Raw genomic sequence first — 16,642 nt, 5'->3', positions numbered from 1 at the left:
GATTTATAATCTAAAGCCTAAATAATGTAATATAGAAATGCTATAACATTTTTGAAACACATAAAATGACATGCACGAGTATTTCAATGATGATAATAATCCTGCAAAACATTTCATTAAGAATTTAGAAATTAAACGAATTACCTGCTCAAAACCAAGCATAAGATTTGCCCACTCTATACTTCTAGTTATAAGCAAATTAGACCTTGCAAGAAGAGGTGCAACCTTGACCTAAAATTTTAATATAGAAAAGCAATTAATCACCACAAAGTAATTAATGCCAACTATACATAAGCCAACTTATAGAATATGAATACTGAATGAAATACTAAGAAAAGAAATAGCAAATAACACTCTAACAAGCTTTACTACATCTTTTCTTTTTTTTTTCTTCTTTTGAGAAAGGTAAAGTATAATTCACTCAAAAGAAAAGAGATGCATACAAAGCCCTATGTACAACAAGATTCTGTATAAAGCCTCAAAACCAAGAGGGGACTCCAAAAAAGTCAGAAAAGATTGTCTAAGCTCTCCTTTGAACAAAATATGAGTGGCAAGCCAAGATCTCAAAAAATCAAAAGCTTGATTCATTACAGCTTTAGCAGGATGTGCATTCCTTTCCATCCAAATTTCCCAAAGGGTAAGGGCATAGTTGTCCATATAACCTTTCCTTTCGTCGGCATACCCAGACCTTCCATTGCATTAACAGATCTAAAACTGACTTCAGGAAGCACCATTGGAATGCATTAGCTTGCTGAAAGTAATGCCAAATTCTCCCATAAAGGCTTATTGGAGAAAAAGATGAGTAGACCCTTCCTGCTTCAAACCACACAATGGACAGAGAGGATTGAACATATTCAGACCCCTCTTGATCAGGTTTTCCTTCGTCAATGAGCTAAAGACCCATACAAATAATTATACCTTCGAAGGAGCTGCAGATTTCCAAATAGTTCTGCAAGGAAAGCTACCTGCTTTCTCCCAATTAGATACCGGTAGAAAGATTTCACCATAAAGTTGCCATCCTGCTTCCATTTCCAAACTCTGTGGTCCTGATTTAACATGTCTATTTGTTTTGAATGCAGCTTCACCATCATTAAAATTCTGCCTGAATTGGGGGGCCCATACCACTTCCCCTTCCCTTAAAGAAAAACAATCGGCTATCATGTATAAAACAGGAAAAGCATCTTTCAAAGAGGAGTCATCACTCCAGGAATCATTCCTGAATCCCACACACCACAGCCATATGAAATATGAGAGGCAGAAGCATCCCAATCAAAGATATCCAATACCATGTTTTTGGCTACAACCTTTCTTCACAAACTGTTTGGTTCCTCAAATAAAAGCCAAAGCCATTTGCCCAAGAGGGAAAATTTAAACAACTTTACTCTTCAAATACCCAGGGGATAACTGGCTTACTGACTTGTTCCCAATTGACCAAATGGAACTTAAATGAACCTGACCAAAGAAAGTCTTGCATCGTCTTCTCCAACCTATGAACCACCTTTGCTGGAGTTGAAAATAAAGACATGTAATAGCCCGGCAAAATTAACAGAACACTTTAGTGTGACTCTACCTCCCTTGGAGAGATACCAAGCTTTCCATGAAGCCAACCTCCTTTCAACCTTTCCCAAGATTGGGTCCCAGACACAACTTGCTGTACATTTAGCATCTAGTGATAGCCCCAGGCATTTGGATGTTAAAGAGACATTATCACATCCTGCTGCCAGCCAGCTCTTATATATTCTGAATGTCTCTGACAGCTAGCATCTCACTTTTGCCATGATTGACCTTGAACCCTGAAATTACCTCCACCCAATATAATAGATATTTTAGGTGACAAATTTGGTCTCCTTGGCATCACAAAAGGAAAACTGCACCATCTACATATTGAAGTAAACTTACTATATCTTTTCTTCTCATTAATATAATCACTTTTGTCTTTCTAAAAAAAAAAAAAAACTTTTGAACCCATTTTGTGAGGGATCTGGAGAATCCAAAGAGGAGCAACACCTTCAAATAACCCAAACTATGCCTTGAAACATTCTTGACTTCATCCTTTGTTAAAAGATATCATTTCAAGGATTCTTATAGAGAGTAAGGGAAAGAAGAATCTTAATAAATTAAATAATCTATCTGATGATAAAGGAAAGAAAATAAAGAAAATTAATAATAATGTTCTATACTTCTACTGCCAGTCCTACCATGTTGAATTTCATTCCAATAGCAGAATTGAAGTAAAGAAATAACTAAAAGGTTGACACTTCAAGTCTAACCTCAAAAAACAATCCACAAAATAAAAAGAATAGTAACTAAGAGAAAGCAAACACCAGAAGTGATGTACATGCCACTACATGTATTTTTTCAGTTATGGGAATTCTCTTGGGCCTACAAGTATATAAACTTTGTATAGTAAATACAAAAGGGAATTTTCTTAAAATAGGGAAAAAAAGATTACAATCTGCGAGTAAAAAGTTTTCACTAAAACAATATGTCCAAGTAAGAAAAGAAAAAGATGATACAACTCATGGTTTATGGTTGTATTTCCCCCTTGATAACTTCCAGCAAGGACCAAAGGTTAACTCCAAAATCCTCTTTATTCAATTCTTTAAATTCTAAGATGGGGAGGGCCCAATCCACCACAAAGGCACATACTTATGCCACCAATTTTATTCAATGCTTGTATTTTTCTTCAAAGTACATCTAACATGAATATTAGCACAAGCTTAGGAAAATAATGTCCCCAGAAAGGCTTATGACTTGGTGGATTTGTCCTTCCTTCTTGAAATTATGGAGAGATTTGGATTGGGGGAAAGGTGGAGATTGTGAATTAAAGGTTGTTCGAGCTCAGTGCAATATTTAATTCTGATCAGGGGGTCTGCTAGAGATTTTTTCCAAGCTAAAAGAGGCTTGAGACAAGGTGATCCTTTATCCCCCTTTCTGTTCACTTTGATTGTAGAGGTCCTAAGTAAAATGATCATAAAGGCAGATATGGATAACCTAATTAGAGACTTGAGGGTAGGAAGGGCTGAGGTTGTAGTTACCCATTTGTAGACGACATAATTCTGTTTTGTGACGAAATTAGCCTTGAGTCCCTTAGAAACCTAAAGACCCTTGTCAGTTCCTTTGAGAAATTATCTAATTTGAGGATCAACTTGGGGAAGAGTTGTCTAGTGGGTCTGAATGTGCAAGAGGAGGAAGTCATTAGAATAGCAAAGTTCTTAGGTTGTGAAGTCAAAAGTTGGCCCTTCGAGTACATTGGGTGAAGACCCTAGAGGATTTCCAAGTGTCCTCACTAAATGACATTCTGAGAACTTGGAAGTAAGATGCTCTACCAGTTCAAGATAAGGAAAGAGTATCTATGGAATGGAGGCCCCCAGCAACCAATTTTGTTAAACTTATTTTGATGAGAGTTACATTGGTAATTGGCCCCAGCTGGACTGGGACGGGTCTTTCAAGACACAGAAGGAAAGGTGTTGGCATTATATTCGACCCTTGGCAGATGGTAATGCTTTGATAGCTTAGCTGTGCAGACTACTCCATGGTCTAAAATTTGCTAAACAGTTTGGTTTCAAATGTAAATCAATTCTCTAATATCAAGATTAGACTTAGTGATTAGCAGAACAGAACAGATCTGAATAACTGTATAAGAGAAGAAGATGGCAAAGAGAAGAGGTAAGAGAAGAAGAAGTCGAATTAATCACCCTTCTCCGCTAACCCTATTTTATTAATCTCTAAAAAATTGATGATGACAAGTATACCCTTAAGTGGGCGGCCAGCTTAGCAGTTACATAAAGAAAATAAAATAAGAACAAATAACAGGCCCATTAAGTGAGGCCCGTCAACATAAAATAAAAGATAAAATAAAGGATGTCACACGAAAGGCTGTTAGGGCCCATTCGGCCTAGTCTCTTTACACTCCCTCTCAAGCTGAGCATAGATGTCAATCATGCCCATCTTGCTTATATAGTGTGTCAATTTCCCCCTGGGGACTCTCTTGGTCAAGATATCAGCCAGTTGCTCTTCTGATGTGATAAATGGTAAACAAACTTCTCCTGAAGAGACTCTTTCCCTTATGAAATGCCTATCAACCTCAATGTGCTTAGTTCTGTCATGTTTAACAGGATTATGTGCAATGTTGATAGCAACTTGATTGTCACAATAGAGCATCATTGGTTTCTCATAGTCCACCCCCAATTCCTCTAGAAGGGATCGTAGCCATAGTAATTCTGACACACCATGAGCCATTGCCCTGTATTCTGCTTCAGTTGAGGATCTAGCAACTACTGATTGTTTCTTACTCCTCCAAGACACAATATTCCCAGCAACCAGAGCACAATAACCAGAGGTGGACCTTCTGTCATCAATACATCCTGCCCAATCTGCATCAGTAAAGGCTTCCAGCTTCATGTGACCATGCTTAGCAAATAGAATACCTTTCCCTAGAATACCTTTTAAGTAGCACAGAACCCTTTATGCATCAGCTAGATGAGTATCCCTGGGAGAATGCATAAACTGACTGATAACACTGACTGCATAGGAAATATCTGGCCGAGTCATGCAAAGGTATAACAACTTCCCAAGCAGTCTCTGAAACACTCCCTTATCAGATAAAAGTTCACCATCTGCGGCAGAAAGCTTATGATTAGGATCAATAGGTTTAGCTCCAAGTTTACCAGTTTCAACAAGAAGATCAAGGACATATTTGCGCTGAGATATGAATATACCATTCTTAGATCGAGCAACTTCAATGCCCAGGAAATACCGAAGATCTCCCAAATCTTTGATTTCAAATTCAGAGTTGAGAAATGCTTTTAGTTTACTGGCCTCTTCAATGTCATTACCCATGACCACAATATCATCAACATAAACAATCAAAAAGGTCACCAGAGAGTCATTTCTCTTCAAGAACAGTGTATGATCATATTGTGTTTGAATGTAACCAAAAGAGACAAGAGCAGCCCGAAATCTCTCAAACCAAGCCCGAGGAGATTGTTTGAGACCATAAATAGATTTGTGCAGTTTACACACCTTGCCTTTCATTTCTTTCCCATACACTCCTGGAGGTAGAGACATATAGACCTCTTCATGCAGTTCTCTATTCAAGAATGCATTTTTAACATCGAATTGGTGTAAGGGCCGGTCAAAAGTAGCTGCTAGAGAAAGTAAAACCCTGACTGAAGTTATCTTAGCTACAGGAGCAAATGTCTCAAGATAGTCAATGCCATACATTTGGGTGTAACCCTTAGCAACCAACCGAGCCTTAAACCTTTCAACAGAGCCATCAGAGTGATATTTAATAGTAAACACCCATTTACAACCCATTGGTTCCTTCCCTTCCGGCAAGTCCACAATATCCCAAGTATGATTCTTATGCAATGCATCAAGTTCGGTCATCATAGCTTCCCTCCATTCAGCTTGAGATAAAGCTTCCGGTACAGACCTGGGTATCACATGGGAAGAAACAGAGGCAAGAAAAGAGTAGTAGGAAGGGGAGAAAAGGCTGTAAGATAAGTGTTTGGAGATACAATGGGCTGTACACTTCCGCTTGCCCTTGCGAAAAGCAATAGGAAGGTCAAGGTCTAGAACAGTCTGAGATGGGTCAGTAGAGGGCTGACCTGTTTCCTCAGGAATGATGGGAGTGGCAAGATGCTCTTCTAAAGGAGTGGAAACAACCTACACATGTCTGAATCTCTGCCTTTGGCACCACCTTTGGAGAGCAGGAGCATAAGCAGGAGAGGGAGCAGGGACATCAGGGGTAGGTCTAGTAGAAGAGGTGGACACCCCATGATCGGACTCACAAGGGATGGGAAGAGGAACAGCTAGAGACATAGCAAAGTACTCATCAAATTTCTCCCCCTCAGGAGGAATACTAAAGAAGGGAGTCAATTCTGCAAAGGTGACATCCTGAGATACAAAGCGGGTGCCACGAACTGGATCAAAACAGCAATAACCCTTCTGTGTGGAAGCATATCCCAGAAACATGCACTTATGAGCCTTAGGTTCAAACTTGTGCCTTTGGTGACTATGAATATGCACATAGCAAGTACACCCAAACACACGGAGAGGAAAAGAAAAGAGATCATCATCCGTGAAGATAAGACTAAAAGGGGTTTTAAAGCCAAGGACCCGGGAGGGCATACGGGTTGATCATAAAGGTAGCAGTAAGAACAGCATCTCCCCAAAACTTTATAGGAACATGGGATGCAAATAAGAGGGATCTGGCAACCTCAACCACATGCTTGTTCTTTCTTTCCGCCACCCCGTTTTGTTGTGGAGTGTAGGAACAAGAACTTTGATGAATAACCCCAAAAGTTTCAAGATAGGTGGAGAGGGTTCTCTCAAAGTACTCCTTAGCATTGTCAGAGCGAAATATTTTGATACGGGTATTAAACTGGGTGAGGATGAGTTCATGAAAATTTTTCACAATAGTTGGTACTTCATCCCTGGATTTCATGAGATAAATCCAAGTGTAACGTGAATTATCATCAATAAAAAGGATAAAGTACCTGTAACCCCCCATGGTTGGCATGTGATATGGCCCCCACACATCAGAGTGAACAATATGGAAAGGAGAAAATGATCTTTTATTGCTAATTGAATAGGAATGTCTACAATGCTTTGCCAGCTCACATGATTCACAATGAAGACTCGATAAAGACACTCATTTAAACATATCTGGGAATAGATGAGCAAAAAAAGACAAGTGACCAAACCGAAAATGACATAATAAAATTTTGTTAACAGACTCTGACACGACTGACTCTAAGGCAACTCCATGAGGTGGTCCCAAAGCTTGATTTGGTGTGTCCAGCAAGTATATTTCGTTAGCCTCATGGCCACTCCCAATCATCCTCCGAGACTGTAGGTCCTGAAAAACACAATGAATGGGAAAGAAAGTTATGCTGCAATTCATTGACTTTGTTAAGCTACTAACAGATAAGAGGTTTGTGTTAAGCTTAGGGACATGAGGAACAGAAGATAAGAACAGGGTGTCAGAGGTCTTTATATCACCTTTACCAGAGATGGGAGCAAGGGACCCATCGGCATGGGATATTTTCTCTTTCCCAGAGAGGAGATGATATGAGCAAAACAGGTTAGATAGGCTGGTCATATGGTCTGATGCACCGGAATCAATAATCCAAGGGATTTTATGATTACCTGAAGCTGAAGCATGATTCGCAGAAGCACAAGTACCTGAGTGAGCAAAAGCTGATGAAGATGATGTACTGTTGGAAGGGTGAGTTGAAGAAACCGTAGCTTCCAGGTGATTTAAGAGCCTCTCATACTTCTCAAAATCTAGCTTCATTGCAGCCAACTGCTCAATAGTTTATTTTTCTTCGCTTTCCTTACTTCCCCCTTCAGGCACTGTAGCAGCATTAGCAGTCTTGGATTTTCCCACCTGACGCCCTTCTTAGGGTTATTATTGTTCTTAAACCTATCAGGAAGAAGTTCAGGATGAAGCTTCCAGCAGGTGTCCTTTGTATGTCGTGGTTTCTTGCAATATTCACACATCTGCTCTCTTTTCTCAGTAGGGCCCTTCGGTTTCATTCTCGCATGTGCAAAATGTTCTGTAGATGGACTCTGCAACTGCAATTGCCGCCTACTCTCCTCACTACTTATCATAGCATATGCCTGTGAAAGAGTAACCTCATCCCTGGCCAAAATGTTATGTTTGATAATATCAAACTCAGGGCTGAGTCCAGTGAGAAACTCAACTATTTCTCTCCACTAGTTTTCTATACATTTCAGCATCCTTTTTACTCTCCCATACCACTGTCTCCATAACATCAATTTCCTGCCATAGGGATTTTAGTATAGAGTAGTAGATTGCCACACTCTTCCCCCCCTGTCTCAGGTTCTTTACATCACTTTTCAATTTGTATGTTCTGGCTACATTCAATTTTTGTGAATAGGTCTCAGTTACACTGTCCCATATCTCCTTAGCCGAAGACATCCAGAGATAGTGCTGGCTTATATGGGGTTGCATAGAGTTAACTAACCATCCTATAACAATATAGTTCTCTTGCATCCATCTTTCAAATTCAGGGTCTGTCTCTTCGGGTTTCACCTTGCTGTCTGTGAGATACCCGAGTTTTCCTCTACTACAAACATAGATTTTTATAGATTGCGCCCAAGCAAGATAGTTCGTCCCAACTAGCTTAATTGTGGTAACACCAGTCAAAACGGAATCTAATGAAGCAGGTCCAGAAATTGGCACCTGCTTGAACTCACTTCCGTATGCCTCCATTAATCAAACGGAAATCAAAGAACAGAAAACTTTGACTATGTAAACTTACTTGAAGTCAAACTAGAACTTAGGTGCTTGAAAAACTAGGGTTTTGCTCCGTCCAGCAGATGGGAGGAAGAGAGAAGACACTGCTGCACCCACCAGACTAACCCAAACTCTTCCAAACCTGAACCGCCCTCCTTTAGCAATCACAAGACACCTTCCAAGCACAGAGCGCCACACCCAAGCTTCACCTTTCCTGGTAACCTCGAAAATCTCTAGTCGGCTAGGGTTTTGGGCAGCAGCAAAGCAGCATCACTTCTTGGCAAAATCTGGCCAAAACTAAACTCTCCAAACCCTTCTACCAACTAGGCAAGTGATTCTCTATACTATAGAGAACCTATCTCTCCATACACTCTCTTGATTTTAGAGTGTACATGAACAAAGAAAAAAGAAGGAAGAGGAACTGAACCTGCTCTGATACCAAGATGTAAATCAGTTCTCTAATATCAAGATTAAACATAGTGATTAGCAAAATAGAACAGATCTGAATAACTGTGTAAGAGAGGAAGATGGCGAAGAGAAGAGGTAAGAGAAGAAGAAGTCGAATTAATCACCCTTCTCCTCTAACCCTATTTTATTAATCTCTAAAAAATTGATGATGACAAGTATACCCTTAAGTGGGCAGCAGCTTGGCAGTTACATAAAGAAAATAAAATAAGAACAAATAACAGGCCCATCAACATAAAATAAAAGATAAAATAAAGGATATCACACGAAAGGCTGTTAGGGCCCATTCGGCCCAATCTCTTTACAGTTTCCAAAACTTGGAGGTGCAAAGGGACTCTCAGGTGGTCATTTCTTGGACAAGATGTTGCTCCCAAATCCCATGGATCTATAGACATACATTTCAGAAAATGGTAAACTTAGCAAGGGAGGTAAATGTTGCCTTTAAATGGATGGGAAGATCAGCAAATGGGATGGCAGATATTTTGACTAAGCAAGGGACAGCTACGCACCAAATGTTTTGGAAAAAATTATAAATTGTCCTTTGAGTGGAGAAAGTTCCCACCTTATTGTAATACTTGAGTGTAAATTTAATAAAATCTCATCTTACTGACCAAAAAAATCAGTATAAACAGTATAAGTGAAGAACATCTTCTATTATTTAGTAAATATAAGGTTCTACAATGTTTATCAAATCGACAAATTTCACATTGTAGACTCAACAAATAGATACATTAAACTCTAGAAATAAACATTTGAAAGACCCATACTTGAATCTGCATTTCAGGGACAGAGTCGACAGACAGTGAAAAAAACCAATTAGTTTTCTTGATTATTGTTATAGGGCTCATTATAAGCTTGTTTTGAACCACTTGGATGACAAGGAGCATAACAGTATAGGTGCAATGGGTTCAGAGATCAGCTAACTCTATGGCTGATACTTTACCTAAGCAAGGAGTTATGAGAGACCATTTGTTTTGGGCAAAGTTATAATGGGGAGAGATTAAAGCCTCTATGAAAACAAAATGTAAATTTATACATAAAGATTTTCTGATTAAAGAAATCCCTGTTAATTATCCAAAAAAACCAGCTCGCTCTAAGCTGGTTCTTTGTACTCTCTTTTTTTCTTTCATTAGCAAAGTTTCCCTTTATCCATTATCAAACAAAAGAAGAAGACAAAAAAGCAGCAACCCAGATATAATAATCAAAATTTAATCACCTCTTCAGAAGATGTTGGTTCCAAATAACCTGTGGGAGCCTCACTAAGGGGTGGTTGCTTAAGGATTGGTTTCGCCCGCTCACTAGATCTTTCTTCTGTAACAGATGCACCTGAAAACCACCTCCCAAATGGCAGTTGAAAAGAAGATTGATTTTCGTATATTGTGCCACCAATATGTACATGCTGAACTCTTCTTCTTCTTTTGTGTCTAGAACTTTTTATTTTCTTGTCTGCAACCCAAAGCTGAACTAGAAAATCTCTACTTATGCAAGGATCATTTTGTACTGTTGATCCAAACCAACGAGATATTGTCAAGGGAGTGTGTTTTGCACTAATTAAACTTCCTTTGCAGGAAAAGGATTGTTGGAATCTCCCTAATGCATTATTTCCCATGACCAATCTACCATGAAGGCTTGCTGCTTCAGTTCCCAAGATAATCTGCTGCAACAATGTTTGAGAACAATATCCTCTCCGAGGTTGCAAGCATATGTTGTCTACAATCATTTTGGCATTAGAAATGCCATGTTTACACTTATTTGCTGCATGATGCATTGATGCATCCAATTCAGAAATCTTTCCAGCTGATTTACAATATTTGCTAATGCAATAAAGATCTTTTATCCACCTCATTTTATTAATCTGCTATCATATGGAAGCACCTGTTCAAAACAAAAATGACCATAACAATGTTTTCAAATGTTCAGTAACTGGTGGAAACTAAACATGCCTAATGCTGTTTCAAATTTGTCAAAGCAACATAAAACATGAAAACAGAGGATAAGGAGCTGGACAATAAATAGGAAAAAAAGACAACTATTGCAACAGAAATGATTTGACATTCTTGGTCCACAAGATCTTGATTAAAGAAAGGCCTCCATCAACAAAGTTTCAAGCATTTTTTCTCATGTATCCAGTTTTAAATAAACCGGTGTTGCGAGTATATATGGTTAAGTGGTAGTTTCAATCTTTTCTTAGTAAGGGTACTTTAGTATTTCTGTATTTCTGTGTGGCGGCAGTTGAGCTACTATTACTCTTCCCTCCTCTTCTGCTCTCTAATAGCAATCTACTAGATTACTACTTGGTATCAAATCCTATTTACCTCTAGAGCTAAGTGTTTCCATTTCTTTCTGCTCCTTAGAGTATTCAGATTGTAATGTGTATGTGCAGTCGTTTATGAGTAATGGAGTTACTTGAGGAAGAAAATTTGTATTCAGCAACCTTAATGTAACAACGGCCCCATTGGGGTCTTTATTGTAAATTTAGATAATTCTAATAGTAACAAAAAGAATCATGGGTGAGTGGTCGTGTAGCCTTAACTTTTTCTCTCCTCTCACCTTATTCACAATAAATGATATATAAACAAGAACCAGTGATGATGAAGATATTGATGATGGTATCTTCAGAACTTTTAGTTTTTTTGGCTTTCTTCTGTTCCAGTTCTCGCTTTTTGTCATTATCAATTCTTTCATTAAAATTGTCTATTTGGCATTTTAGGTTTCTTTCCATAGTTAGCTGTATTGCTGTCAATGAGTCAGTCTCAGTCAGAGTAGACCCAGACCCAATCCAAATATCCAATAAGTAAATCTGCAAAACCAGTTCTGAAATTGGGACTATCGGGTCTAATCTGATAAGATTCAATATTGCTTACAGCTATACTTTTAACACATCATTTGACAATAAACATACTTGTTTATTGAACCTACGCATTTGGGCATTACAACATGTAAGTATATCATGAAAAAATTAAATTCAAACCTTAACCAAATTGAAAACCTTGGGAACTACAGATATGTATAATGCAATTTAACAAAAAAAAATACAGAAGACAGAAAAAATAATAAAGTGATTTATCAGAACAACATGACCAGACAAACCGCTCCTGCATTTAAAAAAAAAAATAACATGTAATCAAGTATGCAGAATGCAAATCAAATTGTGAAGAAAACAATACGAACAGAATACAATTTAGTAAAACAATTTGATAAAGTGATAAGTACTACATGATCAATGACTTAGCCAATGCATATCAATGAATGACTTCGTAGAAAGTAGCTAAAACTCAAAGAATCAATACCTAATAATTGTCGACGAGTCATGCAAAACACAAATCCTCAAGATTGACAATAGATATACGAAGAGGAATCTAGTTAACCAGATTGAACATTCAAAAAAAAAAAACTAGTATGCATCCTACGTAAAGAAAAAGGGGTGGGGGAAACGGTCCAAAGATTCAAGAAACGTGATGTTGAACCTAAAAAAAATCAAACCCTTGACTATCTAAGAAAGCAGAAGCATATAATTTTCTCTCCAAGTTTTAATAGAAATTAGTTGAACCATCATGCAAATGAAATGACCAGGAAAATGTTGTTCGAGGATAAAAACAAAGGGAACGACCAACCGTACCTGAATGCAATATAGGAAATACAGAGCATGAAGTCAGTTTCTGGTGATGTCGAACAGGGAGTGAAGGGATAGAAAACAAAATGATCACTTGAGAGTGGAGAAACCAATACAGCAGTGGAAGGGAAAATGTTTCTTCTTTCACTCGGCACGGATTTTCAGATTTTTTTTCCTTTTCCTTTTCCTTTTTTTGGCTTCATGGGGCTGGACATTTTAGGGGTGATCATTTTCATCCCGACCCGGAAATTTCGGGCTTGCATCAGGCCGATAAATTTCGGCGCCAGGCCTGAGCCCAATCCTCGACCCACAATATATTTTAATATATTGTATAATACAATAAATATATATTATTATAAGATAGATTTTAATGCAGGATATAAAAATAAATAAATTTGATTTATTCATGTCAAATTTGTACTTTACCATTGCCCTTACATTATATATTTAATATATTTATATTATAAACATTATGTTATATTTCTAATTCAACATGTAATATACATATTCATGAATTGACACATGAATCAACTCGTGACCAAGGATGGTATTTTAACATGTTCAATGACGGTTTTGCAAATTTTAGACTCCCCTTGCCTCCCAAAACTTCAACGTTTATTCTCTTTAGAAGATGCAAGACTTTCCCCAATCCTACATACCCTTCCCGCATTTGAGGGTGGGGCATATTGGGTATAGAACTTGTATTTATTGTTGTTGCTTATTATATATAAATAGCATATGAGTGAAATTGCATGAAAACATCCAAATTTCCAATTATTTAATTAAAACGTGTAGAAAAGCAAACTATCAATTATCATTAGTTATAACAACAATTATTACTAAACTAAAATTCAATGCATTATTAAATTCAATAATTAATACATAAATTCATAAACCTTGCAACAACAATCTAATTTTAATCATTGTGGGTATTTTAGTAAATTCAATACCCGTCCTTGGTGGGACCGGAAAAACTGGGAACCGATCAGGTGATTGATTCCATTTTTTCTCAAAACCAGGATTTCTCAAAAAACCATTGATTTTGGTCAGCAAACTGTTGACCCGAGCGGTTAATCGTTCGAACGGTTTTAATCATTTTTTATTTTTTAAAATTTTTTTTATTTTTATTTTTTGTCTGAACAAGCTGATCATTCGGTTCGAATGATCGAACCGTTCGACCCAATAATCGGACCCCTGACCAATTTGGTCTCCAGGTCGGTTCTAAAAACCATGCCTACTAGTAAGGTAAAAATTGTCATCACAAATAATTATGTGTATTTTGGTTTGAAGAATATAGATGAATATAAAGGTATTATGGTAAGAGACCAACCATAATACTATAAGTGAACAGCATCTAAAAGATAATAATCAAACAACTGGTATAATAAAAGTGGTAATCAATATGGCTGCAACTAGGTTGGGTCAGGTTAGGGTTAGGATTAACTTTTGTCAACTCGATTTTGGGTTCAATTAGGGTTGACCGCTCCGGCAACCAAACTCTACTATTGCTATTGTACACATGCATTATAGTATTGCTACATACCATCATACCAATTTCTCTTAATTCTTGAGCCCTTTTTATAATTTTATCTTTTATTATTGTTGATTTCAACATCATGATTTTCAATAGGAGACGTATCATCATATTCATTATATATAGTAGAATCTAATCATTTAAACATTCATTTTTTTTTTCAATTGTGTAGTCAAAGATTAATGAAAGCATCAAGCAAGCAAATGCCAATGAAAGCGTGGTCGATATATGGCCAAGAATGTTCAATTTATACATCTTAATCAAAGATTAATAGTGTGTGGAGGGTAAGGCAATGGGAGTATAGTATTATTGGAGGACGAAGGATGGCTTTCCAAGAAGGAAAAAAGGGGAAGGTGTGCAAAGGTAATAACGAGTAGGAGGTGATGAAGGTTGTAGCAAAGTGGGGGATTTGGTCTTGGAAAGATGTGTGTTTTTTGGGGAGTTTGGTCTTCACCTTATTTATAGGCATAAAGTTCCTATTTGAATGAGAAGGTGACATGATAAGGGAGGAGATTTTCCTTCTGGGCCCACATCAGGCCCGCAAATTTTAGGGTCAGGCTTGTGCTTAATACTTCAAGCCCGACCTAGGCCCAGTCCAACCCATATATATTTAAACTTACACATTTTGAGTATAATATATACATATATATACAAGTTATTTTACATTATATTATATATTTTATATATAAATATTATAGCATGACATGTATAATTTATATTATATGTAATATTTTATATTATATAATGTATAATATAAGTTTGTATGCATGTTATGTCATTTAATATAAAATATTATAAATATGTAATGTTTTATATATATGAAAGACATTGGCCCAAAATCAGGCCTGGCCTGGTCTGGTCCCATGTAGACTTGGGCTAGGGCTTATGTTTCAGGCCCAAAACCCCAGGCCAGGTCGGGCCCGGGCCTAAGCTATAGCCCTTATCATAAGTGTAAAGCCCGACGTGGCCCATGATCACCCCTATCCAGAGGCTTATGCCTCATTTACCAAGGTTTGGTCGTGAGCACGAACTCGGCTACAACTATGCTCTTAGGAGCCCTTTGTTACTTAGTCATAACCAAAGTGGAATCACCTATGCTTGTAGTCGCATCTGTTCTGAGTGTGAATGTTGTGTTAGTGCAATGCTATGGCAAGGGTGGCTATCGCACTATTATGAATACAAAGTGCCCAGGTCCATCTGTTCTGAGTGTGAATGTTGGGTGATGCACTATAAGCATTTGTCTCAGTGTCTTCAAGGTCTATGTCCATGGACTTACAAAAAAACTTAAGAGGTATTGTTAGATTTTAAGAGGACTAGAGAAGGTCGGGATGGGCCCAACGCAACTTGAACTTTAGGTTGGGGTTGAAGGATTTAGGTTGGGTTAGGATTAGGGTTGACTAAGTCTGATTGGGGATTTAAAACCTTGGGTTGAGCTAGGGTTGACCTCAACTTGACTTATATGGCCTAACTTGCTCATCGTAAAGCAATCATCCACTATTCATCAGAATTAATTAAGGGTTTGATTGGTCAAAATTCTTCTAATATCGTACCTTATTGGCATCATATATTGTTTGCAATCACCTGGATATTGTTCAATTGGTCAAAATTCTTCTATTATAATAATCACCTAGATATTGTTTATATGGTGTGTTTGAAAAATAAATCCAAGGTTATATTTGATTTGAAGTAAAAAGGTAGGGGAAAAGGGAGAAATGTTAGAAAACCTGTCCAAGGGTCGGGATAATTTTAAGAGAATCTATGAAAATGATGGGAAATTTCAAATAAGAGCCCATTGTAGATGGGCATCAAGAAGTTTCTTCCCACAACAAGGAACTTTGTCCCCAAGATTCTAGTCTAACCATCTTTACTATTTGAATATGAAACCAATGATTGAAGAAGAAGAAGAAGAAGAAGAAGAAGAAGAAGAAGAAGAAGAAAAAAAGAAGAAGAAGAAGAAACAAATCCAACCAATCAAAGCCTCCCTAAATGAAAAAGTATATAAACACACATAATTCTATGATATCTAAAGAGAAAGAGCAAGATCTCAAAGAACCTGATGTTTGCATAAATGAATGCATTCAATGGTGGAAAAAGTGTCATCTCCACCTCATCAATGCATGTGATAAGTTGATAATTAACGTAAAACCAATGCATTCATTCGGTGGTGGAAGATCTCGCATGGCGGAAGTTCAAACACACTAAGTTTTTAATTGAGAAGGAGAAGAGTTTGCAATGAATTTGCAATCAGTCGAACCTTGCTTCTTTTGTTGGGTTAGGGAAAATCCCAATTAGTACCCTATAATTTGGGTCTAGTGCCACTCTGGTCCCTGATCTTTAAAACAAAACAATTCAGTACCCTAACTTTCAAAATGTACAAATCTAGTATCTACCAATAACCAGCCGTTAAGTGGCATTTGAAAAGGCATAAATACCCTTTGAGTGTCATCTAATTTTCTTTATTAACCATCCAAACGTTGATAATAAAATGAACAATCCCAAATCCTTTTCTCTTTTATTCAAGAAAGTTTGGGTCACGTCTCAATGGCATTTTGGTAACCACAACTTTCTCAAATAGGAGAGGCAAGGATTTGGGATTATTCATTTTTTGTCAATGCTTGGATGGTTGATAAAGAAAATTAGATGACACTCAAAGGACATTTGTGTCTTTTCAAATGCCACTTAACGACTAAAAGAGGCAAGGATTTGGGACTATTCATTTTTTGTCAATGCTTGGATGGTTGATAAAGAAAATTAGATGACA

At 37.4% G+C, this 16,642-nt stretch overlaps 1 protein-coding gene across 4 annotated transcripts in view; it reads right to left on the bottom strand.

Annotated features, from left to right (window-relative positions):
• Positions 1-12,605, bottom strand: part of LOC104596311 (scramblase-like protein) — a 39,513-nt gene extending 26,908 nt beyond the window's left edge. For 2 of the 4 annotated variants that reach the window (XM_010257383.3, XM_088895339.1), the window contains exons 1-3: positions 12,354-12,605; positions 9,951-10,609; positions 145-231 (exon numbers count right to left, since the gene is read on the bottom strand). In XM_010257383.3, coding sequence (XP_010255685.1) covers positions 145-231; positions 9,951-10,580 — 717 coding nt within the window. In that variant the 5' untranslated portion in view covers positions 10,581-10,609; positions 12,354-12,605. The remainder of the gene's footprint in view (positions 1-144; positions 232-9,950; positions 10,610-12,353) is intronic. The other 2 variants (XM_010257382.3, XM_088895340.1) reach the window with 2 other exon arrangements.
• Positions 12,606-16,642: the final 4,037 nt, after the last annotated feature.

This window comes from Nelumbo nucifera, chromosome 1, assembly GCF_055504915.1.
Source record: "Nelumbo nucifera cultivar China Antique chromosome 1, China Antique-T2T, whole genome shotgun sequence".
NCBI lineage: Eukaryota > Viridiplantae > Streptophyta > Magnoliopsida > Proteales > Nelumbonaceae > Nelumbo > Nelumbo nucifera.
This window is presented reverse-complemented; position numbering and strand designations above follow the sequence as displayed.